The sequence below is a fragment of the Corvus kubaryi genome, unplaced genomic scaffold, assembly GCF_017639235.1.
Source record: "Corvus kubaryi isolate FWS band 111438036 unplaced genomic scaffold, C.kubaryi_AGA036_p1.0 74, whole genome shotgun sequence".
NCBI lineage: Eukaryota > Metazoa > Chordata > Aves > Passeriformes > Corvidae > Corvus > Corvus kubaryi.
The window spans coordinates 11,118,220-11,145,268 of NW_024582061.1; the positions used below are offsets into that span (position 1 = coordinate 11,118,220).

The window sequence follows — 27,049 nt, forward strand, 5'->3', positions numbered from 1 at the left end:
GCTCTGGGCTTCCTTTTCCAGACTGCAGTTTATCCCTGGCTGCCAGACCCAGAACACCTGTGCTTCTTTTGAGCAAGTGAAGTCAAATATTCGGAACAATTCACCCATGAGAGCATGGACTTTTGCCCCAAATTTATCCTATTTCTCAGTGCCTCAAGCTCCACACTGACACAGACAGAAAGCTTACAGACCCCAAATCATTAACCTCTGTATCACTGCAGTACTCTCCTAGTCTGTGTGACTCCATCTGACTCTTAATATTGTGATAGAACACGTGGAGACAGAATGGAGCAGAAGTGAAAGAAACTCGTAGAGATACAACTGACCAACCACACGTTTCTCAATAGCTGCATTATTCTTTTCTCTTTTTGAAAGGTGGGAATATTACATTTATAGCCAAAGTAGAAGCCAAAGACCTTCTCCGGAAGCCAAATGTGAAGTGGTTTAAAGGAAAATGGATGGACCTGGCCAGTAAAGCAGGGAAGCACCTGCAGCTGAAGGAGTCCTTCGAGCGTCACACTAAGGTGCGTCTTTACTTTCCTTTCTTATGGGGGCAAAGCTCCAAAGGGAGGTTAAAGATCAGTTTAAAAGAACAGGTAGAAGCTCAAGAGCAGTGGAGCCTAAGCCTGGCTTCCCCACACAGATTTCAGTGGTGATCTCTGACCTTCTGTAGAAGCAGACTTTTCTGCTCTCCCAGCACAGGACAAGGAATGGTGGGAAAATCAAAATTTTCCACTGCCATTTCTGGATTGCAATTTCTTTTCAGAGCCCATTATTTGAGTTATTCCTTGTTTCTGGTGCATGTCTGAAAGAGTCATGTTTTAACTCCTGCTTTGTGCAAATGCATCCTTCACATGAATGAAAAGCTATGTTTGATTTTTAGATTCACACATTTGAGATGCAGATCATCAAGGCTAAGGAAAACTATGCAGGGAACTATCGCTGTGAAGTATCTTATAAGGACAAATTTGATAGCTGCTCTTTTGACCTTGAAGTCACTGGTAAGGTTCCACTTGTGTCTGTAAAGATTTATAAGGATTTCTTTCTCTTTTTTCTTTCTTTTTTCTTTTTTTTTAAATTTGAAATGACGCTTCATTTTGCTCAGACCCTTTAAATGAAGTAATGCTTAAAGTGAACATTTTTAGCACAGAGCTCAGAATACTTTCTTGTGTCTGTAATTTGTTGTCTAAATGAACACTGGGATAGATACCATGTAAGACATTTATCCAAACATTAGAAAAGCTGGCAGGTAAAATTAATATTGAATTCAAATCAGGCTCTGCCACATGAGACTCAGGGCTGTGTGTGTGTGCTCAGAGGTCAGCAGGGTGGGGGCCAGCCTGGCTCCATCCGTCCACTGGCTCTGGATCAGAACCATTTAATGTGATTCAGACTGTCCCAAAGGGGTAACTCACACAAGGAGGATCCCACCTTGGCTCAAGACTCAGTGTGAGTCTGTAGCTGTAGAGGAGACTGTCTCTGTCTCTTGCCTCTGATGCTGAGCGTACTGAGAGAGCACAAGGTGCCAGCAGGGAAGAAAGCGCAGGAAGTGAGAAGACAAAAAGGCCAGAGCCTGTAAATAAGGCAGGAAGGGGAATGGAGAGAAACATCAGAGAAACAGATTTCCTACGCAGAACTGCAGCAAGGACTTTAGAGAAATGGTACACTTAGCACTGAGTGTAATCTTGGCAGATATCAGAACTTAATGCCAAAGGGGAAGCACAAATGCTGGTCACTTAGCAGAAAACTTACAAATTTCATGTTCAAAATTATACTGCTTACATAAATTATGGGAGCTTCAAATTATGTTTTTAATTCCTGTATTACTGTTATTTCATAGAATCTTCCCAAGCTGCTCCATCGATTGACATCAGATCTGCTTTCAAAAGAAGGTAACTTCAGTGGTCCTATCAAGTTGCTCAGTAATGGATACTGGTAGCATGCACAGAACTTGTGTCAGAAAATTGTATCAAGTACTTTATAAAATTGTTTTTGTACATATAGATTAAAGAAGTGGAATTTCAGGTAATTGGTGGTGGGTAGAATGAAATAGTTACAGCACATAGTATATACAATATTAAATACCCCTACTGTGACATTACAAGTGTCATTAATTTAAGGGAAGATTGAATATTTAAGGCAATTAAATATATGTTTCTTTAGAGGTTTTTAAAAATGTATTTTCATTCACTAAAAGAGTCTACTGCATGTTTCCTGAAAGCTGTCAGCCACAATATGAAAGTTCCGGGTCCCAATCCTGCACTGATTAAAAGCAGAGAGAAAATTCACATTGATTTCAAGAAGACAGGATATGACTTTGTAGTCTTACAGTAAATAGTAAATACCATCAGTAAGGAAAAACAATAAAGAGTATATTACAGAGAATGTAAAAAAAAAGCATTGTGTCTTAAGGTTTGTTTCCTTTCTGATAAAGCAGCAATTCTAACCAGTGTGTCAGGTTTGTATGATGAAATATAAAAAATATATAGAATGAAAATATTTTACAAACACATAATGAATGCAGTATGTTAATCTAGAAGTAAAACTGGGATTCAGAGAGAACTGCTTTTATTTAGAGGGCTTTAATTTAAAGAGACAATCAAAAGATATTACCTTCAAGGTGCATTTCCTTCTTTAGCACATTTTAAAAAATGCAGTAACTACTCTGCCCAAGCAGATGAAGATATCTCAGTATTTTCTGGTTTTCTAAGTAATATCTTGTATGTAAAGTCTCGATTAAACATTGGCATCATTTCAGTTAAGATGTGCACTATTTTGCCCTTCTAACAAATATTTAGGGCATTTCTTTTGTCTGTATGTGCTCTATGATAAGGTAATTCTGCTAAAGACTACATTATAGAAAGAAATGCACCTTCATAGGACTGTGATTTTATCTGTAAAAATGGACAATGTACTGTTTTATTTTTCTTTATAACTGTTTTCTCCCTTCATTTAGAGAAAAGTTAAATCTTTGAGGCTAAGTACTTTTCAATCAGTATTTGACAGAGCTATGCATTGTTAAAAGCACCACCCAGCAATTCAAATCTTTGGTTTGTATTCATATAGCAAGAGATCAGCACAAGCCCTTTGTTTTTACAATGTCCATTATGGAAATGAGAAACAAAGCTGCTTGTGATGAGTAGCTCACATTTGTTTGTGTTACTGAAATCTAACACAAACCTCGGCAAATTGATGTATGCAGTTACAAAAATTTGCCATCAGAGTATAAGAAGAAGCAATACAAACCTTTGTGTTATTTTTCACAAGTGCCTACAGAAACAAAATCCATGTGAAAAAGCATACAAGTTTGTGTTGATTTTATACAATTCTTTGTGTGTCTGGACTGTGTTGAGTATATGAGAAGTGTAGAGTGTTTGCAATGGGTGTTGTCTAAGTCTTCCTGTATTAAACAAAGATTTGATCTTTTTCTGTCAATAACAGCGGTGAAGGACAAGATGATGCAGGAGAACTTGACTTTAGTGGTCTCCTGAAACGTAGGTGAGAACCAAGTGATGCAATGAGCAGGTGTGGATTGCAAACCATTAGGTTCGCACACAGAAACAGTCAGGTGTAGCATTAATAACTTCTTAAGAATTTTCTGACCTTTCAATTTTCTTAATGTTTCTAACTTATTATTCTTATAGTATAATATACAAATGTTCAGTTAATTTTGCCTCTAAGTGTGCAGAAAAGAAACCTCAGATTTGAGTGCTCTGGTAAAAAAAATGAGCCCCCGCCTAAAGAGGCCAATAACATTTAGTTCACTTGCTATTTTATTTCTTTTGTGTGTGCATGGAAGGCAGAGGGGGGAAATTTCCTACACAGGGATGAGCAGTTCAGAAAATTGAGTCTGGTGCAAAAGTAAAGAACATCCTGATATGAAAAAATCATATTTTGTGTTTTCAAGCCATAGATATTGGTATAATTCTTTGTAGCTTTTTTTTAAATATGTGCACACAAATGCTCAATCATGTTTTATTTGACTCAAGTGTTTTGATGGAAAAAAACTCGGGTGCATGTTTCTCTGGTTTGCCTTGAAAATCTGGTGTTATGATAGTTACGTCTCTAGTTCTTTCAGATCTTAAACCTAGTTTAGTCTTTTACCAGATTAAGACAGGATAGTTAATTCACTATCTTTTAAAATCAAGCAGAGAAATTCTGTATGCCATGGAAATCAATGGCAACTGATCACAGAGAAGTGGAAAAGGAACTACATCCTTTATCTCATCTACCACTTACTCTGAAAGAGGAAAATCTGCAATATTAATTACATGAAAAGGTCCCAATGGGCTCATTGGCTGTGAGGGAGAGGATAGCATTTAAGCAACTAAAGCACACAGGAAAAGCTGAAGCTAAAAGTAGACAAAGAATTACCTGAACCAATTCCAATCCACCAGGTCTTTGGTTTTTCAGTCTTCTCATCCCTAATTAGGATCTTCAGTTTGTCTTTTCATCCTACTAATACGACTTGCTGTGCTAGTTCTCATGACCACCTGCATGGTGTTTCAGTAGCCACGACAGTTGCATGTAAGAGGTCTTGGTGTTTCTGTGGAAAGATAAATGTGGTTCAAGAGACATTATCACGTTACTAACAATTAACTCTTAAGATTTGTAAGATAAATACTGTACAGCCATATAAACATAGTATACCTATTGTGTGCTTAATGGATAAAGCAAATATTTAGTTTTTAGATACCATTATTTGACTTCGGTCAAATTGGTTCACCTTGCTTCAGGCCTTGAAATGCAACTTCATATTTCTGAGCTTAATTGAATAAAATTGTTAATTAAGCCACAGTGTGGATATTAATATCCATGTCTGTGGATATTAACATCCATTATTTAGAAGACAAATCCATGGTTTCATTTCAATTTTTACAACAGGCAATGTTGGAGGTGCATTCATTCTCCTTTTTTTTATGGTTGTATGACCAAGGAAAGACCTAGGACTTTTCACTTTTGGTTCATACTACTTGAAACATGTTTTTTTTTAAAAAAAAAAACAACCCTAAATGCATAGAATCAATATACTGTCTATTTTCCAATTTTCTGCTGGTTGGCAGGCAGACATATAAAAAGTCTTGTCTCAGTAAGCCACTCCATGACTGCATATGCTTTGTCAATGCAATGGATCAGTAGCAGCACTAAGTTCCAAGAGGCATAAGAGCTAAAAACCACTCAAATATTTAAGTCTTTGTTTATTAAAAAAAAAAAAGTACATCTTGCAACAAAACAGACTTTCTAGGGAAGAGATCCGAAAATGATTTTGTGGTGAGGTCAGTCTGCTTAGGAAATACCATGCTCTGTTTGACCCCTGGCCTCAGCTCAAGCAACTGAGGTCTGAGAATGAAGTTGGCTTGCTCTAAGCACCAAAATTTGTTCTCCAGGTATGCAAGAGAAAAATGAGCCTGAAATTAATTCTTTCAATCTGGTTGAAAATCAGGATCCTCATTCTCAACCCCTGCCTGATTTAAAGGGGAGCTTTATTTTGATTGCCATAGAGTGCTCATCTCCTTGACATTGGGCAGATGCTGCCTGGTGAGCAGCCAGTCCTGGGGGAGGACAGTGCTGCCCCAGGGGGAATCTCACCTTTTACCAGTGCTTGCAAGCTGATCTCAGCCTGCCCCCATGCAGAAGGAATCTCAATGAAATGGCAGCATTCGCTGTACAATCACCCTCGGGAAAGTGTGAGCACAGAGAAGAGGAACAAAATATAAAATTACATACCTGAGATTGTCTAACTTACATTGCTGTCTCAGAATTATTGTATTTGAAAGATTACTCAGGGAGAACCTCTCTTGCTTTTTAAAATAACAGACATATTATGAAAATTAATAAACCTCATGGACTTAACAGCACAGCAGTTTCCATGGCTTTTTATCCAACCATGCAGAGATTCTCAGGGATCTTTAGTGCTATTTCTGTATATGTCAAAGAAAATCCTCTGTTGGACTCCATAAAGCTCAGCTCTAACAGTGTCTAGATGCAAAGCCTGGTATTTTTTATTTCTCAAAAGTTTATTTTCTCGCTCTGTTCTCAAAAAGCACTGATTTTGTTAGACAAGCTATAATCAAATTGGAATGTTCCTGATCTGATCCTAATGATACTACAGGAGGAAAAATCTAGATTTGTTCTTCAGTTCCAGTATTGTCCTAGAAGTCCACATTTTTTGTGCTGAATTGCCAGTCTGAAAAATTATCATTTTGTTTAGGATGCTTCCATTTTTCTATCATTTAATGGCTGCCACTGTGAAAATAATTATACTTCTCTTCATTGGTTGTCTTATCCTGGAATTGCAGATAGTAAATACGATATTGAAACTTCTGTGTGAAGGTGATTCCTCACACAGGCCTCTGAAAACATTTCCTGCTCTTAAGACTGAGACACACATGGAAGCAAACAGATCCATCCTTCAAGTCCAAGCTGGTGTGGAAATCTTCAGTTCCTATTGATATGACAACTTTAAGTAATGCTGAGAAGCACCGGTGTAACTATAAACAGACACAGATTCCCCTGTATTTCAATGTCCTGTCTTCAGTCACCCCCAGTAGCACCTACAGGGACTCGGGGTTTGAAAACACTTTTATTTAATTTTGAAATGTACAGATTAGACTTAGTGGTGCCATCATAAATTGTAATTGATTCCACTCAAGTTACAGTAGATAAAATTTATTTAAGTGGGATTAGCCTGTATGCTGTTACATTTTCAAACTGCCTTTTTTTTTTTGAAGCAATTAAGCAAAATAAAAATTCTCATAACTGATTGTATCAGAAAAGGCCAAATTAAAACTTACATCCAAATTCTGCCCTGAAGATGTGTAAAGTAAGGTGTGAATGTCATTCTGAGCTATTCCAACCATACTGGGTGAAATAAAACAAAGTATGATGGCAGCCTTCAAATTTTGGTCAAAACAATTCTAGCCTTACCATAGATTCAGCTTCACCTGTTTTTTATGGTGTGATAAAACCTCGCTAACTCTTGTCCCATAATTGTATTTTGCTAACATAAGGGAGATTAAACAACAAGAGGAAGAGCCTGAGGTGGATGTGTGGGAACTCCTGAAGAACGCAAATCCCAGCGAGTACGAGAAGATTGCTTTCCAGTACGGCATCACTGACCTGAGAGGGATGTTAAAGCGGCTGAAGCGGATGCGCAGGGAAGTGAAGAAGAGTGCAGGTATGGATGTGGCAGAATATTCTTGTGCTCATCCATCACAAGCAACCATTCACCTTAAACACCCAAATAGACTTCACTTGCACGCGAGGGAACTTTCACACTCCAACTCAAGCCTCATTCCTACAAGGAATTAATCAGAAGGCAGCTTTGATCCACAGTGCAAGTGTAAACACCTTATCCAACTTAGTGCTTACCTAAAGCATCCCTCCCTCTCAGACAAACACTGGTTCCATCTGGAACAATGTCCCCCAGGTGCGTGGAAAGGTGTTACCTGATCAAACAATGCTTGTGTTATCAATATCTTCTGCTCTAAATAGAGGTCACTCCAAACACCTGAAGTGTTTGCTCTTCATCATTTCGTTTTGCACTTAATCTCCATTGCTCAGAAATCCCAGCTGTACTACAGACCCTCCATCCTGCACTGGGTGAGGACATTCAGGCTTGTCTTTCCCCATCTACCCTACTGAAAGTATGAGAGGTGTAATTACATACAGAAATATAAATACGTGTTTCTTTGTAGAAATATATAGATGTGTGTGTGTATATAAGATAAATGTATATGCCACAGAATATGTTTGCACACACATATGAATACAATACACTGTCCATTATACTATTGTAGCATCTGCTTGTTCCTGGACAGCATTTCAGAACTGGATGCAATAGATACATTTGCTGTGTCACTGGTTTCCTGGAGGCATCCCTTTTATGTAGGTGAAGTCCTCCACAAGTTCAGCTGTAATCCAGCTGCCTGATATACCCTCTCTCCTTGCCCATTACCTCATAACATATATTATGTTACTAGACATTAATTTTTATTTGTGTATTTCATTTGATGCACCTACTCAGTCCTATTTGGAATACAGTCACACTGCAAAGTCTTGAAGACATACCAGCTTGAACTTGCCCGGGATAAGCAGATCTGCACAGCTTTGTGCTTATTCTAGTGTTTCTAGATGATTCCATGCAAACTAGTGTGAGAATATCTTGTGATGCATAACTTTGTGTGCATGTATTCTGACAGCTTTGATGAGATTTATGCAATGTCATTTCAGCATTCATATTCTTGTTTCCTGATCCCATGTTAAAGTAACACTTGACTTCCACAACAGCTTTTGCCAAAGGCCTCGATCCTGCATACCAGGTGGACAAAGGAGGTAAAGTAAGATTCATGGTGGAGCTAGCAGATCCAACAGTGGAACTCAAGTGGTATAAAAATGGCCAAGAGATACGACCAAGTGCAAAGTAAGTGATCTTAGCATATGTATGCAATAAAATGGGTACGCATGCATTCCCTTGACAAGTGTGTTGCACAGATCTCTCTCTTTGCTCAGGTTGCACCAATTTCTGAATTTCATTAGATGTGGAGAGCATGTAAATGATGCTACATTGCTCAGGACCCAGAAAAGTCTACTGTAGGCTAAATGTAATCTTTGTCTCAAGGTAAAAGTATTAGAGATCCTCAAAAATATGTGGCATGATTTCCTACTCAATAGTTTTTAAAATACCAGGAAGCACTGCGAGTAAATCGATCACTTGTCCTTGGTCCTGTGTCTGGAGGTGGACACAATCTTTCTACAGTAGTTATGTGCTAAGAGCAGAGATGTTGACATCACACACTTACCCACCTGGCTCATAAACCATCCAAGAAAAGGGGTGTGGGGTTTGTCTCATCTTCCTCTACTCATTAACTTTGACACACTGCAGTCAACAACCTGCACCATCAGTCACGGGCGACAGATCCAGGGTACACAAGCTTCTTCATCTGTACCACCTGCATATTGGTTTCTTCTCTGGCTCTTCCAGAAAGTGGTCTTTCAGGTGCAGACATTTGATTACTTTTAGAGCAATGCCTGGAAGTTGAGCCCAGTCCTTTTGTGGGCACACCCAGCTCTTTCAACCCAGTGCATAAAACCCCATTCCACAGTCAGACACAGCTGGGAAGGATGTACATAAAAATGTAATGCTCCTCAAATGTTTCTGAGCAGTACAAAATCCTAGCCTTTTTTCCTCTTACCCAGTGAAAAAAAAATAGTAATTAACAAAAGCCCTCTTACAGAAACGAGGCGGATTTCCTTCATTCTGTTGCTGTAGAAATCAATGAAGGATTTTGTTTAATATTCATGATTGACAAAAAAAAGGAAAATAGAGTACCTTTTCTTGAGCCCCTATATCTATAGGCATGAGCAGCTCAGAGCTGTTTTGCAAGCAGCTCTATGGATTCCTCTCCAGCAGGAGGGGCTGGATTAGGTGTTCCAGTGCATTTCTACCAGGCTGCTGAAGCAGCTGTCAGATGCTAATGAGCTTTGGTCATTACAAACCTGGAGCAGATCTAAACTGGTGACATAAAGGTGAAAGGCTCCATATCCCATTACCAAAACCCCATATCCCATTACTGATATCTTGTGCCATCTGGCCTACCAATAATATTAACTTCTTAACTTTGGCTATTATTATACTTCACAAAAATTTTGGAATGAGTGATGGTGTCCTCTTACTGCTTATTTTCAGCTTTCCTCATCTAGAGTTTCAGACTCCATTTTATTTGCCATCGTTCCGCTCCAGCTTCTTTTTTTTCTTTTCTTTTTTTATATTTCTTTTTTTCATATCACCCAGCCCTGGGATCTTGGAACAAGCCAGAAGCAGCTTATTGTCACTCTACACCACAGCTCTTTTTGCTAGAAGTCTGACAGCTCTGTTGAAACTTGGAAATTGCTTCCAAGGACAATTTTTCCAGTACTGTGTAAACCCCAGAATTTTTGCCTCTAAAAATCCCTAAAGCATTTTCTACATAAAACAAAAGGGGTCCAGAAGTTTTGCTAATGTGTCTTTGCTGTTCAAACAGATACATTTTTGAGCACAAAGGTAACCAGCGAATTTTATTCATCAATAACTGTACGATGACAGACGATGCTCGCTATTACGTAACAGCTGGTGATGAGAAATGCTCCACAGAACTTTTTGTGAGAGGTAACTATGTCAGCCTGATGCTGTTTCAGCTGTGCTACATTTATGTGGCTTCTTTGGCTGCAACAGAAATTAACAGGGAGGACCTGGTTCGGTATGTTTTTGAATTTGTATTTGAATTTGTATTTGTATTGTTAGGATCACTCAGTATTTCTGTGATCCCTGGCTATTTTTTTCCCTCATCCTGTACTTAGCAGCTTAGTGAAAACCCTGAAATGAGGATATAGTTGATTTGATACTGTGCATTGGGATCTCCTGGGGCTGTGGTGCCCTTCATAATTTTAAGCCCTTTTGTAGGCTTTTGTGTCATAGCACTGGCTTCCCCTAACACCACACTTGGTACCTGAGGACTCTGATACTGGCCAAGTGCCCTCAGATCAGGCTTTCTAGAAATCAGTTTTCATTCCATTTGCACTGATTTGAGGGAAGATTCTATCAAAAGTTATGAATGGGTGGCCATATCTTCACTCTGTCTGCTCCCATGGTGTTGATTACCCCCACACGCACAAGAAACCAAACAGAAAAGTAAAGCTTATAGTGAGAGAAAAAAATCTTCAAATATTTGAAAGATACTTTTAGAATAGCGGAGCCCATTGCCCCTAGAAACAGCATAGAGTAACTGTTGTACAGTCTTTTGCTATTAAATAAACTTGAGTTACGACATCAGGAATGGAGTAAACAAATAAGGTCACCACAATATGTCATCAGGTCATCTTATAATATGGGTATATATCTCATCATGGGCTGTAGGACCTGATGAAAACACAGTTTTCTAAGAGGGATTTGTGGGAAGCAAAAGGGGAATGTCAGCTTCTCATGTCAAGCTTCCTGGACAAAACTGTCAATAAAATGGGATGCAAAGCATGTATTAATACGAAGAAATGTTCTTTTTCTTTTATTGAGCAGATTTCCTACTAGCATACTAATGAGCAACCACTTTTCTGATTTAAGGCAGAGAAGGCTGCACTGATACTCATATTAGAATTTTAAAGTAATCTTGCCTTCTGCAGCATGATTTAAAAAATCTCTTCCACTTAGTTTTCCCTCTGAGATTGGAAATCTGTAACATTTTCTTCCCAAAGATCCTCCGATTTTGGTGACCAAAGGCCTGGAGGATACCAGCACCTATGTTGGTGAACGAGTGGAACTGAGCTGTGAAGTGTCTGAGGATGATGCAAACGTGAAATGGTAAGCCACACTTTGAACAGCTTCCTTGAGAATAAAACCCAGAAGCTTTTAATCACGGGCAAAAACATGGGCAGCTTTTCCTACACCAGTAAACCTGAAAATTGTTAAGAAAATCTCACCAAAACTCTATTCAAAAATGTAGCAACAGCAGAAATACCCTTATACGTTCATGGATGAGTTTGTTTCATCTTTCTACTGCCTTAAAGTCTTGTAAAGTCTTCTCTGGGAGTTTCAGTCTATGGAAGTCTCATTTGCACAGGACTTCCTTTGGAAAAATAAAAATTCTTTGTTTCCCATTAGGTTTAGAAATGGTGTAGAACTTTCCAACGATCCTAAATCTCGGTATCGAATTAAGGTTGAGGGTAAAAAACACACTTTGATCATAGAGGAAGCTGCCAAAAATGACACTGCAACTTACTCAGTAATGACAACTGGAGGGCAATCAGAAGCCAAGCTTTCAGTTGACTGTGAGTATCATCCACCTTGCTCTCGAATGTCACAGAGTGCTAGCATACAGAAAGAAACAATTTTCTTGCCTTTCCCTGGGGGTTTAAAAGGAGTCTTACCTTCCATACCAGTTTTTTAGCTGCAAATCTCCAGAACAGTGGCTTCTCTTTAGACACTGTTTCCAGTAGCAGGCCATGAACTAGTTCTGCTTGATAACCTCCTGTCACTCCATTAAGATGGAAAACAGAGCAATCCATGCAAAGATACAATAGGTCAACAAAGGGAATTTTCAAGGGAAGTATCTGCTTTTCTTCAGTCCTTCCAGGTTTTCACAGGAAAGTTAAATCTAGACACAAGCACATGACTGTGTAGCCCCCTCAGCTTTGCTTGTGCAGTATCTCTTTAAAATGCTTGTGTTTTCAAACAAAATGTATCTGATCCATCCTCTGAAGTTATCTTGCGTTCTGCATAAATGTACACTTTTATTTGTAATACTCATTCTGCTCTTGACTATTTTGTACAAATTGGCACCCTGAGCAATTCATGCTCTTTCATTATCAAGTTGGAAATTATCCCCCATGGTTACTGGGCTCCATCACCTTTCTTTAATCTGCTTCTGTTTCCCTAAGTGAGACCACTGAAGATATCACTTGCACTAGAAGACCAGACTGTGAGGCTTGGACAGGAAATCCACTTGAAGTGTGAGATATCTGAGAACGTGGAAGGGAAATGGTACAAAAATGGGCAGCTGATTGAAGCTAGTGACCGTGTAAAGCTTTATCACAAAGGAAGGTAAGCCTGCTGTGTATGGACTTGGCTTTGGATGGAATGATGCTGTGGAGATGTGCCGATATTTGGCTTACTTCACTAAAAATTATCTGCTAATCAAGCCTAACCTCTGTCCCTCAAGATATATTTATTTTTTTCATTTTAAAAGCCATGTCTCCTTGCTCCCTTTAATCTTGTGTGTTTTGGCTGTGGAGGACAATAATCAAATCCTTGACTCACCTAACTGCTAGCTATTGATTTTTCTTGACATTGCTGTTGCTCTTAGTATGGGACATTAAGCAGAAAAATAAAATTATTGTTAGACACTTTTAAAAGTATACAGCTTTTAAATGCCTCTTTTTCTCATAGCTCCTGTTTGTATCAACTCACAAAGGTGGTCCAGCAAAAGTCAGAATATTCCCACAATGGGATCACCTACAGATTTTTTCTTGAACAACCGAATTGCCGTTGAATGGCAGCAGCAGAGAATCCCTGTGTCAAAGAGATTACACTCCTGTTTTTTCCTTGTCCTGTGTTCAAACAAACAATTTTAGAATTGGTTAGGTTATTTGGTGGTTGTCTCAATGATATTTTGCACAAAGCACACAGTATTTAATTGTCTAAATATCACTAAGCAACAAGCAAAGGATTTTTAGTCAGTAATTTTACACACTTGCACAGATCTCCTAGAATTTTCACAGATTTTTCCTTATAGCTTCAAGCAGTCTTCAAAAATATAATTTACATAGACTTCTTTTTCAATTCTTTTACAGAATCCACAGATTTATTATACCAGTTTCTGCTGTTGATGATGAGGGTGAATACATGTTTGTGCCGGATGCCTACAACATTAATATTCCATGCAAAGTACATATTGTGGGTAAGTACACTGCACAGTGACCTGTATATAACATCTTTCTGTGACCCTTGGAAATGAAAAGCAGTGTGAAATACCCCTGATTACAACCACTTTGTATCCTCTGAGCAGGCATGCACCAGAGAGAGCAGACCTGCAGCTTTGGCAAAGTGCAGTTAAGCTGGTGGGAGAGCCCTTTGCCTGCGCTCAGGACCTGCTCATAGTTTATGTGCTGGGGGAAGCTCCTGGGGGAGGTTTCTTGAGGCTGAGCTCCTAAACCATTATTAAGAGTTTGTGTAAAACACCTGCTGCTATCTACTTCTCAGCTATACACTATCTTTGAAGAACTGGCTTGCTAAGATTGCAAAGTGTGATTTAGTTTGGTAAAAGAGTAGTAGAATAAATACATATTTACCTATTCACTAAAAACATTAAACGCTCTCTAGAGGGAAAATTGTTCTGCCCAGCTTTGATTCATTCAGCAAGGCAGAAGGCTTGTTAATGATCCCAGTGATTCAAACAAAAATAAAACAGGGCATTGACTCTTCCCACAGCAATACCTCACCGGCTTCTAACTGCAACCAGTAACTTGGAAGTCGAAAGGGGAGTAATATAAATGACCAAAGTTTTAGAAAACACTATCTTTAATTGAAGCTGAAAGAAGTGGGATATCTGTGTTAGAAAAAGTATTGGTGAGATTTAGGGAGAATGAAAAGGGAAGTGGTACTAGAGGGGAATGACCATTGTTATATTTCTAATATGTTAAAAAAAGTTGCAAGAGGATATTAATCAGTTGTTCTCCCTGCACACAGAGTATAATAAAAGTGATAATTTCTTTTTCAGAAAAGGATTTGGGTTAATAAATTTGGAAACTGTAAGAACAGTGAAGGCTGAAGCTTGGTAAAAGGTGCCGTAAGAAAGCCTGCAAATGAAATTTTCAAGAGCCACTTAGAGGAAATCTCTCTCAGAAGTTACCTGAATATACATAATTCTGCCTCAGGAAAACAGTTGTGGGTTTTTTTAATGTGGTCTTATTATTCCAAAATGTCTATGGTGCCATGATTTCTTTTTCATCAGACAACTATTTTCTTAAATAGATTTTTCTTCACAAGTTTTCATCAAAACAAAATTCATTTGCTTAAAAATACCAAGAAAATAAAACAAAGAGCATGTTTCTGTGTGTTGCAGACCTGTGCCAGGTCACTGAACTCTCAGAGCAGCAGCTACATGGCAAACTTGGACAATCTCTCTCCTTTTTCAGATCCTCCTAAACTTCACCTGGATGGTCTTGGGGAAAATAACACTGTGACAGTAGTGGCAGGAAACAAACTACGACTTGAGATCCCCATCAGTGGTGAACCACCCCCAAAAGTCTTTTGGAGTAGAGGGGACAAGGTACATTGTCATTGTACATGTTTCTTTAGCTTAACAAGGAGCCTTTTTCTTCAAAAAAGAGTGTTTAGCCTTTTGAAGACATTGATTTTAATGGCATAAAATAAGTGGGAGATGTCCTCTATCTAAAAATGCTTCTTGCTCAAACAAGAAGGGCAAAACGGACAAATATTATTTAGTATCTTTTGGATCTTTTTAAGAAAAGGCTGAAATTAATAATGAAAAAGATATGGGTTTGCAATTAAAAAATGGTAGAGGAGAAGGATATATGGGATGCAGAAGAAAACCTGTGAAAATTTACCGAATGGCTCCTACTTCTAGACATTCAAAGCCCAGAATGGCTGCCAGGTTTGGGCAGGAAGCCATGATACGATTTGGTTTTGGAAAACAAATGATAAATTCTAATGGAGTTCAAGTCTCAAATGACACAATAGGTTGGGCAACTGGGCTCTTGCATCTGGTGTCAATACAAAACTTTTGCTTAGAGCAATCCCTGGCTGTGTAAATACCAAAAAAGCCACTTTCCACATTTAAATTTTCACTGTGCAATGTGGAAGCTGGGACATGTTACTACTACTGCATTCATCAGACCTGTCTGGTCAAATCTGTGACCACTATTTTTCAAATATTAATTGTAGTGTCACCACTGTGGTCCTATCCAAGCAGGGAATTATGCTAGGAGAGCTCCCACTCCAAAATATGTGACAGCACTTGAAATCAGCGAGGAAAAACTACTGACCATTACAATCACTCTGACCTTTAAAGTGAATGACTCAGATTTTGATCTGACTTTTGGAAGAATACCCTATTCTTTTTGCATCAAATTGATGATACGTGGTGTTGACAAAAGTGTGTCCCTGCTCACAGGAGAAGCCTAGCACCTCATCCTGTCTGATGCAATGGCTCAACTGAGTACTAAACAGTTACTGTATTTTACTTATTTTAGTTATTCTGTCATTTTTGTCATTAGGTGACTAAAGTTCTGAGTTTTAGTGTGGGTTTTCTTACCTTGCTTTAATGTTTTTGTTGAAGTGACCTGTACTATTTTGAATTTCGATCTTTTGAGTATTTTGATTCTCAAATCTAGAAAATACGACTTTTCCCTCTGCTTACTGTGGTTCCTAGATGGTCACAGACAGTGGAAGAATACGGGCAGAAACATACCCAGACAGCAGCTGCCTGGTCATTGATGCAGCTGAGAGGGACGATTCGGGTCCTTTCAGAATAACTTTAAAGAATGAGGCTGGAGAGGACACAGCTCTAATCAACATTAAAGTGGTTGGTAAGTCATGTGAAACAGTGCCTATGAGCCACATCTTTTATCACGGTGGTAGATTCTCAGGAAAGTTCCATTTCCTGATTTGTTCCTATTGTGAGGCATGGAATTGAGATGCAAGGCTACTAAGGCTCGGTGTTACTCAAGGAGTAGGAGCTTGGCATGGGATTTAAGTAGGAGTTAATCATCACTGCTGCCAGGGGCCAAACTTCTCTGGTTGCCTCAGGCTGCCCCTCTCACTCCTGGTGATGCCTTGAGAGGCCACCTGAAAACAGAGACTAGACAAGAATAAGGGAATAAAGGTAGGTATTTGTTTGAAAGGCCCTCAAAGGTACTCCCTGGGGAGCCAGAGGCTATTGCCGAGATGGACACCAAGATGGATGATAGGTCACGAGTTCTTCACACTTTTATAGGCTTGGTTCATTTGCATATCAGGGTTAATTCTCCAATTAAAGCTTCAGTTAATGATGTAATTTCCCCAAGCTTGCCCCCCCTTTAGAAGCTTTTGGTTTATACTTTTTGGGCCTGGGATGGTCTGGGTGTTCTTGGAGAGCAGGCCCGGAGAGGCTTTGTTATGTCTACCTAGCACGAGAGAGCAGAAATTAACAGGCTACAAGGAACTTCAGAGTTACACACTAGGCAGCCCAGGATTTGAAAAATATGAAAGTTAAAACCTAAGGCATCACTGGTTCCCCCCTTTCCCTGTGGCTGTGGGCTCTGCCTTAGCACATGCCCTTGAGTGCCTCTCAAGTGGCTTGACCATGCTGAAGACCTTGGCATCCATCCACCTCTAACCACCAGCCAGGATCCACTAACTTTCTATCTCTCTCTCTCTCTCCTCATTAGGAATTCCTGTTTCACCTCAAAAATGATTCAGATTTGTTTCTTATTTGACATTTTTAATTTCAACCTATGCAAAAAGAAGAAAGATTTTTTTTTTTTAAATAATATTTATTTTGTTTACAACAGATGTCCCTGATCCTCCTCAGGCACCAAATGTGACTGAGGTAGGTGAAGACTGGTGTATTATGACCTGGGAACCTCCAGCAAATGACGGTGGATCACCCATTTTAGGTACTTTTTTTTTTTTTTTGGTGGTGACTCTCTAATATAGACAAAAGAAGCAAACCCTAAAGAGTGGATGCAACAGGATTAGAGTTTAGCTCAGGCTCTGGAGATTTGCACAGGGAGCATCCAGTTGCTAGAATGTTCTACCTACTCTTTGACTTTATCAGATACCTGTTTTTCTAATGCTTTGAGATTTGTCATTTTGTATGTTGTCACAGTATCAATCCCCCTACTCGAAAGACAACCTCTTATAAAACCAGACTTTGAACTGTTATTAGCCTCTTTGAATGTTAGAAGGAATTTCAGAAACAATTTACCGAGTAAATTGGAATATCTTTTAATACACAGAACCAAGCAGAAGGTCAGAGGGGCCCAGAGGTCAGTAGAACCAGGCCCTTTTCACCCTGAACTAAACACAGAAGACTTCTAAGTCCAAAAAAAGCTCGTATATGGCCATGAAAGCAAAATAGGTGACTATATAATAGATTGCAATAGGGAAAATGATCCCTAAATCACTCTGAAGCTAGAAGAGGATATTGAGATAAAAAAAAGGTCATTAGGCAGTCAAAAAATAGACCCTTTATTACTGACCATTATGCCATCACTTATGATAAGAAAATCTTTTCTGGTCTAAAGGATATTTCATTGAGAGGAAAAAGAAACAAAGCTCCAGGTGGATGAGGCTGAATTTTGAACTGTGTAAAGAAACAACTTTTGAGCCAAAGAAAATGATTGAAGGTGTTGCTTATGAGGTCCGTGTGTTCGCTGTCAATGCCATAGGCATGTCCAAGCCAAGTATGCCTTCCAAGTCCTTTGTTCCTTTAGGTAAGTAGCCAAGAGCACAGAGATAGGTATGCATTTAGAAAATAACCATTAATATGTTATTATAGTAATCTAATTATACAATTTCTATATTAGTGTGACAGCTAGAAGGCTTTGTCATTCACATTGTGACAGGATAATTCAGTGGCCTTTTCACATAAAGAAACAGATTTTCAAACTATTGTGACAGCCACAAGTCCCTGGGTCTTGTTCTGTAGACAGCAAAAGTTCCCACCTTGCTCAGCAGCACCCCCAGAATACAGAGGAGGAGAAAGGAGGTGGCTGTTACAGCTCCAGCATGCTCCCTTCTTGCCAGAAAACACCTGCTGTGCTAGAATACACTGCTCCCAACTTCTCTGCTCTACCTTCTCCAGCTGTTTGTCCTTCCCTGTCCTCAGCAGGAGGAATTTATCTCTCGGTCAGGCTGTGAGCAGATATGGGATGAGGTAGCTGCTTCTCCTAGTGTGGTCCTGATTAGAAAAGACGTGCCAGGGATGATTGGAAATCATCCTGGTAGGCAGGATAGCCCGTCACCTGTGACACTAAACTAAAGCTTTGATTTTAACACAGTTTTCTTCCTTCTCCCTGCTTGCTTCAGCTGTTACCAGTCCCCCAACTCTGCTGGCAGTGGACACCGTGACCGACACCACGGTGACAATGAAGTGGAGGCCACCAGACCAGATCGGGGCAGCAGGGTTGGACGGCTACGTGGTGGAGTACTGCTTTGAAGGAAGTAAGTGAGAACACCCGGGGTACCTTACTCACAGTGAAAGTGGGTGAGACTTTCTCCATTTTTTCTCTACAGGTATCAGGTGCTCTGGCTGTCAGGCAGAGACTAATCAGGCAGAAAACCTCAAGCAGCAGGGTTTTGTGCAGGCTCCCTTTGGTTTGTATTCCAGATGCCATCCACTGACTGTAGTTCAACATCTCTTACACTTGATTTGAAATCCAAATCAAAAGCCATATAATCTGTTGTAGTATACCAAGTACCACGTTAATAACTATCCTCTTTTAGATGCTAAATGAGAGTCAGGGCAGTAAGGAGCTCATTGTTGGATGAAGGTGTAGGAAATAATGAATGGCTACAAGTGTGGCCCGAAATATGTTCAGGTTGGCTGGGTTTTAGGGACAGGAGGTCCTCAGTGTGGTAATCCCTATGTTGATGTATTACTAACTGGCTACTTCAAGTGCTGCCTGCCCACACTGAGAACAGCCTCTCCAATAGATCCTGTAGGTGTCATCTAGGCATGCAAAGTCTGTGTCTAGATATTTAATTTCTCCAACATTTCAGTGCAGTTATGGGGACCTTTAACTATGTCCATCTAAGATAAAAATATTTAAGATCTGAAGGAGGAAGATAAAGATATAAGAGACTGAATAAGCTTTTGAGAGTAAAGTAAGAAGGAACAGGGAAATATAACTTACATTTTACAACTAAGAGTCCTTGGTGATCAAGCAGCAGAAACTTAGTATTTTCCAGCAGACTTTCTTCTGAACTGGCATCAAATGAAGACTATTTTCAAAAAGTAAAATCCACCAGCACCTGGGTAAGTATCAAATAGCCTGGAGTGGTATGTGCAATACCCAGCCTCTGTGGACCAACAGCATCAACTGCAGCAATGTGGTGGATGTGGATGAAGGGGACACAGTTATCTTCAGCTCCACTGCTGTTGCTCTTAACTGTGCTGTAAACCAAGCAATGGGTCAACCACCTTTTTTCCATGAAGGCATTTATTTCAATGAAAGCTTTTCATGAACACAGTCCATAGCCTGGAGACAAAAGGTAGAGGACAGAACCTGTCATTCATGCTGTCACATTTCAGATTCAGACAACCCAGGAAAACAGTAGGTCATAAATGTGGTCAGGTGCCACAGGATGAGTACACTCAGCTCTCTCTCAGGCGAGTGGGAGAGGGCGTGAAGAAGAACCACTGGCTTTTCTCAGGAGCACTCAGCATCTTGTAGTATTGAGAGGAATATCTTTAAGGAGCAGGACTGCAAGAAGCTCAGAGACCTGGAGAAGAGTACCTGAAGGCAGACACAGCTGGAATGGTAGGAAGGGTTTTCCTTGTATGTTGGGAGGGAGCTGCGGGAACAGCTCAGAACGAGTAAGCGTGCAGTCTTCCCTCAAGATACAGTGTTCTTCTATTGTTTCCACTGCACAGGCCGGATGTAGGGGAATGTAAAGGGGACTGTCAATGGGAGGAGTGGATGCTGTTATTATGCTTTGTTTAGCATTGGTAGAATGGCAGGGAAAAGTTAAAAGTGCTTGACATTACAGTATGTAATGTCCAAATTAGGCAGTAAGAGAGGATGAGAAATATGTTAATTCAAACTATGGCTTTCAGAGGAATCTTCCAAATCTGTCTTTAAAGGGCTGTTAGACAGAATAACATTGTATACCTGTTGAATGGAACAAATTCTTTACTTTTTTTTCCAGATAGGTTTTAAACTCATGAAGATACTACAAAATGGCAGCCAAGTCTGTCATTTTACTGTTACTCACCTCAGTTAAAATACAATGGGTACAATGTATTTTACACAGTTTTGAGTGTTTATGTATATGTATATCTATATATGCCTCATATATGAATATACATCTATATATACACAATTGACATTATGTATATATGTAATGAAAATGCCTAGGAAGAAGCAAGAGAAGTAGGAAATACGAATTTTAAAATGCCAATTTTAAAATACCAATTTTAAAAATCATGTTATTGGATTATTCATCTTTTTCTCTCTGTTCAGCTGTTTATTTCCTTTTTTGCAATATCTTAGTGCCTCTTTTTCTCAGCCCTTTCTGCCTGTTCTGCCTCAAACTAATTTTTTCTGTAATGTTTAATAACTCTTTTTAATTTCAAGATACTTTTCATGACTGTCTCCATTCTGCTGCTTTTTTCTCTTAGTTATCTGTTTGTAAACTCATTTCTCATTACATTCTCCATTCTTTCATTGTCACTGAAGTAGCTTTAATGAGGGCTTTTTAGAGTCTTCCTTAACACAGCTATCATTAGGAGAAATCACAGGCTGAAAATAGGAAGACAAAAAAATATATAGAAAGATAATTTAGAAGAATAATGTATCATAAACATTGGTTTGGCTTTGCAAAACTGGTATTTCCCTCTAGTCTGCACCTCAGAACTTGATCAACATGATGGATTCTTGGACTCCTTAACTGTGTACCACTTTTGACAGCTCTCTGTGCATGTTACTGAACTGGAGTCTCATCATAAGTATCCTGATCCAGCACTGCACAGTGTGAATAGCAAGAATATAGAATACACATATATATATATACACAGAGAGAGAGAAATTCCCAGGCCTAGTTTACAACATCCAGCTTTGGCCCTCTTGCTGTGGTGATGTGGAGTAGACCGAATCCTGTTGACCCTGGAGAAGTCAGTCACTAGTAAAGTGTGCTGCTGACTGGTTCTTGTGTGGTATTTTGGGGGCAGCCTGGGGAGCATGGCCTGAGTGCTCCCCATGATAATATCCATGAGAATATGTTTATCTGCTTGTAGAGGCTGTTGTACCTGCAGATGATCTGTTTTCATAGCTAGTAAATAAGCACATTGCAGAGTTTCTGTTGGCTGAGATCTTTCCCACCATACTCATCCAGGACCATGCACAGATACTAGAAGAGTATTTTTATTATCCCAAAAATAGCCAGCTCCAGGATTACAGGATATCCAGGGCAGAGATAACTTTGTCCAGGAAATAAAGCCTTAGGGTTTATATCATATCTGTCATCATCCATGGGTTTGGTCTTCTTTAATCTTCTATCTATGTTACCTTTAGCTAAATGTGTTCTCTTCCTCTGTTTCTTTCAAGTTTTATTCCAAGACCTCTTTTTTTCTGTCTCTCTTACTCAGAATTTATCTCTGAATTTCTTATCTCTTCTATGATGTGTTTTCTTCTCCTTCTACACTTTCTCTCATCATCATTTTGTTTCATTTCTCTCTTCCAAGTGTTCCTTTTGTCTCTTTTCATATTTCTGGGGCTATGCTCAGGCCCAAGAAACTCATACAACTTTATATCCTCCTCTTCTTTCATCCTTTAGCTTTCCTGTGGGCATCACACATAACTGTTCTGTGATCTAGATGCCCTCTTTCCATCTCTTCTCTCCCTGCAGTATCCCTAAATATGGGTTCTCTAAATCTCTAAAGCCCAGCATCTATCTTTGCATACTTACTAACAGAAATTGCTAACCACTGACAAAATGCTCCATCTGTGTGAAAGTGGGTGTCTCTGATTAATTTTAAAGATGGATTCTCTCAAGGTATATCGACAGATCTGTCTGAGGAATTGGGGGAGCCACCTTTTAACCTGGAAGGTACAGTATTCCACAAGGGATATAAGTCTTCTTTAATGAAAGAAAAACTCTCTTCATAAAAGTAAAGATAAATTCCTGACAGTGAATTCTAAGGGCAGCAGTCTATGGAATTTTCTGTAATATAGGTGTAAGGGGAGGGGGAGGTTCTTGGGAAACAGTCATTGATTGAAATCCTTTTCTGCTAGAAGCTTGAAGGAAAACTTAATTCCTAAAAGCAAGACACTCAGTTATGAAAATGTACCACAGCACTATGCTCTACATCTGCAGGGCTCTCCAGTTTATAAGAGTTCTCTTGTCTTCTGTGCCCATTTTATAGGGCTATCTTTACATGAAGTGGAAAGTATCGATCCTGACTTGCTAGTTCCTAAATCCGGCTCCAGTGCCCAGGTGCCAGCAGTTAGGGCACTGTGCTGGGAGGACAGGGAGGATTACAAAGTATGGTTTGTAACTGAAGCTGTTCTGAAAGACTGTACCCTTATGATCTCTCTATGAATTTCATGTGACTGCCTGGGATAGAACTGAAAATCTGAGAATGCTGTAATTATGTGAATAATTCTGACACAGCCTTCCTTTTTTAAAGGCATGAGGAGAGGTGGCATTTCATTGCAATGTGTAAATGTTCTGTGTTTCTCTTATTCCTCAGTTATACTTTCAAGGGTACACAGCACTGGTTGAAATTAACTGCAAAACCCATTTCTCTCCAAGGAAGCTGTTAAAGCAATGATGACTGCTTTTGGAAATAGATTATTTGTGCCCCTTGTTTTATTCTAGCTGAATTATAAAATCTAACGAGTTTTCTCTCTGGTACACTTAAATTACAGACATATTCTAATAGCATTTGTATCACTATATAAAGGCATATAAATATATGAATATACAAATATGTAATCAACAAAAACCCCTCAGGGTTTGAAACATTTTTCCCACATATGAAAGTGAATCTATATTGTGTTACAGCATAATAAGAAAAACAAAACAGAATTATTCATTAGAATCTAATGAATCTATTACTGTTCTGTAATTTTCTTCATCCATGATGTGGATGTATTAATAACTGGCTATTCTTTGGATCTGTCCTCCTCCCCTGATTTCCCTAAATCAGCTGATGAATGGATCGTGGCTAACCCAGAGCTGACAGACAAAACGAAGTTTACCATCAGTGGCCTTCCAACTGGCTCGAAAATCCTTGTGAGAGTAAAAGCTGTGAATGCTGCTGGTGAAAGTGAGCCCAAGTACTACCCACAGCCTATTTTAGTCAAGGAAGTGATAGGTAAGATCCTCCTGCCTACACTTACCCACAAATACACTCTTCTTCCATACTGATACCTGCTTTTTTAAGGCTAATAGTTGTTATTGGTAACTGATGATATGGCCTTACGAAGCCATTATGTGGTGGCAAGAAATCATGAAACCATCTCTAAAAAATGCATAATTTTTTTTTATTTAGTTCATTTCTGAGCCTTTATTTTTCAGTTTTTCAGGGCTTTTTTTTTCTGCAGAACTTGAAGTTGATGGTGCTGTTTTTAAGTTGCACTAAGCTTCCCACCTATTCCTACCATCGTAACATTTGGTGTTATAAAAGCTGATGGTGTCCTGAATATAATGCTGGGAGACCAAGAAATTTAAGACACCTCACTCGTTTGTCACTTCTGGGAATTGTAGACCACATTGTCATCTTTTTATATTGATGCACAACAGTGCTGCTTCAATTAGAAAAGAAAAGAAGTGCTTAACACAAGCTTTTGTTTTGTCCAGAACCTCCAAAGATTCGTCTACCAAGACACTTAAAACAAACCTATACTCGAAGAGTTGGAGAAACTGTGAATCTTGTTATTCCTTTCCAGGTAAGGACTAAAAACACTGACAGAAAATTTCTCTTTGCTTTTTTTTCCGCCTTTTTTTTTGGATACTGCTGCTTTTTGACTCCTTTCTCTGTAACTTTGGCCAGTGAGCTAACTTAAGCAGATGTGGAAGCACTCTGAAGTACAGAGCTGCTTGAAAGTTTTTGATTTGATGTGTCAAACAATGTTCAGCCAAGTAATGAATTGGGTAACTCACTCATACTGATTGGTCACCTGTCATCCAAAGGACACTTACAGTTCTTCACAGGAGACATTGCATGTGAGATAATTGCTAGCACAATGCAAAGGGGTTGCACTGGAAGCAGTTAAATATGGTTATCAAGAATGGAATGGTTGCATTTAATAATTTCCTCATCATGAGAGAGGAAGAGTGGGCACACTGCAACTATTCAATCCTTGAGATCACAATTGTAATGTGAGTATTTCTAAATACATAGCATGCTTTCCCACAGCATCATGTTAACCTTCATTCCCATATCTTTTAAACAGCAACAGCCTTTCTCCTTGCAGAGTCCTTCTTGTGAATACAAGAATCATGGAAGAATTCATTTCTATTTCATGTCTGCACATTTAAAGATACTGGGTTGGCATAACTCAGTTTCACAGAGGCTGTTAAAAGCCTCATAAAAGCTTAATCAGCAATATGCTGCAAGATATAATTCTCTTGAGAAATTAAAGGAATAGTCTATGGTTATTCTCTAAGATAAGGTGTTCAAAATGGTGTGAGATTACCCTTTTCAGACAGCACCTGCAAACTGTTTGCCTGTGGAAGGAAAATCCCATGGCAAAGCAGGTGAAATTCACTCTACTTTAAGTACCTATATTGGGCACTTAGACACACAAAAAATGGCACACAAAAGAGATCAATCCAGCCTTCCTAACAGCTATTACAACTTCCTTTGCAATGAAAGAAGAGAGTTGAAGACCCCTGGAGGTTTAGTCTATTACTTTCCTCTTTCAGTGGTAGTGTAGAGAATGTAAGCATTTCCAGAGGGTGAAATACTTTGTTCTGTATTTTCTGTGGGTTATTTTTTTCTCCCTTTTCTTTCAAAAACTGGAAATTATTTGTCAAATTTAGCCAGAAAGATAATTATCCAAAATAGCCAGAAATTGCAAATATTTTCAGTCTCTTGGGTAAAAGAAAAAAAAAGAAAGAAAGTTATATTTTAGGTGAGTTGGCATGATTGTATCTCTAAATGGTGTATAATTTTAAAAAGAATTCTGTTTCTTTCAGGACAGTTTTTATTTCCTGTTTGGGAAAAATGGGAAATAAACTTGTTTTCTTCTCTTCCCTTTTCTCTCCAAAAAAAAAAAAAAAATCATATAAAAATTCTTTCCTGGCTCCTTGCAGGGAAAACCAAGAGCAAAAGTATCGTGGGAGAAGAACGGTTCTCCAATCGACAAGAATGAAATCAACATCCGCAACACGGAGAACGACACCATCATCTTCATCCGAAAGGCAGAACGGGGGCACTCCGGGGAGTACGACATGAAAGTGGAGGTGGAGAACTTGGTGGACAAAGCTACAATAGATATTCAGATCGTTGGTATGTTTGAAGAAACAGAAAGAAATCCAGCCATTCCCAGGCTACAGGAAAACAGGAATCCCAAGGATCATCTTTCTTGACAGTGATAACTCTCCACATCCAATTACTTGGCTGGAGATTTGTGGCCTCTAGGGAAAGCTCCACACACAATAGCATTGTTGGAATGTGTCAGTCTCTTTTTTTCACTGTTATGCCCCTCATGGTCTTGTCCATCCAGGATGCAAGATTTTTCCTGTTCCCATAGACAGAAATGGCTGCAAATTCATAGTAAGTTTGTCACAAGTGCAGTGTAGAATGTAGCGGGTTCGGTTCGTAACTGGGCAGAAACACCAATTTAGTGTAGTGGTTTGGCCCAAAATACTCATTACTGCTTATCTTCTGTGAGATAAGAATTAGGAGAAATGCAAAGCAGGCACCAAACTTGAAAGAATATAAAGAAGTTTATTAACAGACCTAAAAGAGGGGAAAAAAATTATACCATACCTTCAGAACTTTCCTCCTCCCCCCACCTTCCTCCCTTCTCCCGCTGACAATGTAAAAAGACAACCCTTAAGATGTTCAGTCTGTTTAGCACTTCCATAATAACCTTGTTCAGTCCATTTAGAAAGAGAAGTCTCTTCTTGCTCGTGCTATGAAAACATTATCACAACGAGACAGCCGCCCACTCCAAATATTGTTCAGTCCATTTAGGAAGAGGAGTCTCTCTGCTCGCATGTGAGTCCCTTACCCCGACTTGCAGCTTTTCCCGAAACTGCTTTCAAGGGTCCACTCTTGAAGTTTTTGGGGTACAATTTTAAGGTTGAGCCATTCAGAAACAAAAACAGAGGCCCTTCTCCTTCCTTGGGAGCAAAGGGTCTTCATCATCTTCATCGTTAGGACTATCGCTGGGAGCATCTCTAGGAACTGAGGTTTCTCCTTTCCCATTTGGAGCAAAAGTCCTCATCGTTTCCATCTCTCCCTGTTCAAACTTCTCATGAAATTACAGCTGCTTCTGCATCTGCCTATCTCAGTGCAGGTGCTTTTGCTTACGAGTTGAACACTCCACCCCCCATATCTTCATGAAATTACAACGGGATACTCTGATATATCATAGCTTCACAACAGAATTTCAGCTTTAAGCATCTCCTCTTTCTCTTCCCTCAGGTTTTCAGCTCTTCACAGCAATAAAAGGGTTAATCTCACCTCGGCCTTGCAGCTGTGTGGCTTATCGCTGTTGGTCACCCGACCTCTGCCGGACAGCGGTGCCGCTTTGCTGAAATCTTGGCCACAGTGGAGGGGGTTGAGGGGGGGTTCCGAGCCGCTCTGGCTGCCCACAGCCCTGCTGGGGGGGTCATCCTGGA

At 39.4% G+C, this 27,049-nt stretch overlaps 1 protein-coding gene across 14 annotated transcripts in view; it reads left to right on the top strand.

Moving 5' to 3' along the window:
* The window catches only part of MYBPC1 (myosin binding protein C1), a 71,065-nt gene that overhangs the window by 32,136 nt on the left and 11,880 nt on the right, over positions 1-27,049 (top strand). For 7 of the 14 annotated variants that reach the window (XM_042051102.1, XM_042051103.1, XM_042051107.1 and 4 more), the window contains 21 exons: positions 376-524; positions 884-1,001; positions 1,841-1,892; positions 3,442-3,498; positions 7,011-7,177; positions 8,290-8,422; positions 10,023-10,147; positions 11,227-11,332; positions 11,633-11,799; positions 12,409-12,571; positions 13,321-13,427; positions 14,665-14,798; positions 15,921-16,077; positions 17,041-17,145; positions 17,776-17,964; positions 18,560-18,694; positions 18,767-18,847; positions 22,232-22,300; positions 23,403-23,570; positions 24,056-24,144; positions 25,514-25,709. In XM_042051102.1, coding sequence (XP_041907036.1) covers positions 376-524; positions 884-1,001; positions 1,841-1,892; positions 3,442-3,498; positions 7,011-7,177; positions 8,290-8,422; positions 10,023-10,147; positions 11,227-11,332; positions 11,633-11,799; positions 12,409-12,571; positions 13,321-13,427; positions 14,665-14,798; positions 15,921-16,077; positions 17,041-17,145; positions 17,776-17,964; positions 18,560-18,694; positions 18,767-18,847; positions 22,232-22,300; positions 23,403-23,570; positions 24,056-24,144; positions 25,514-25,709 — 2,667 coding nt within the window. The remainder of the gene's footprint in view (positions 1-375; positions 525-883; positions 1,002-1,840; positions 1,893-3,441; positions 3,499-7,010; positions 7,178-8,289; positions 8,423-10,022; positions 10,148-11,226; positions 11,333-11,632; positions 11,800-12,408; positions 12,572-13,320; positions 13,428-14,664; positions 14,799-15,920; positions 16,078-17,040; positions 17,146-17,775; positions 17,965-18,559; positions 18,695-18,766; positions 18,848-22,231; positions 22,301-23,402; positions 23,571-24,055; positions 24,145-25,513; positions 25,710-27,049) is intronic. The other 7 variants (XM_042051111.1, XM_042051114.1, XM_042051115.1 and 4 more) reach the window with 5 other exon arrangements.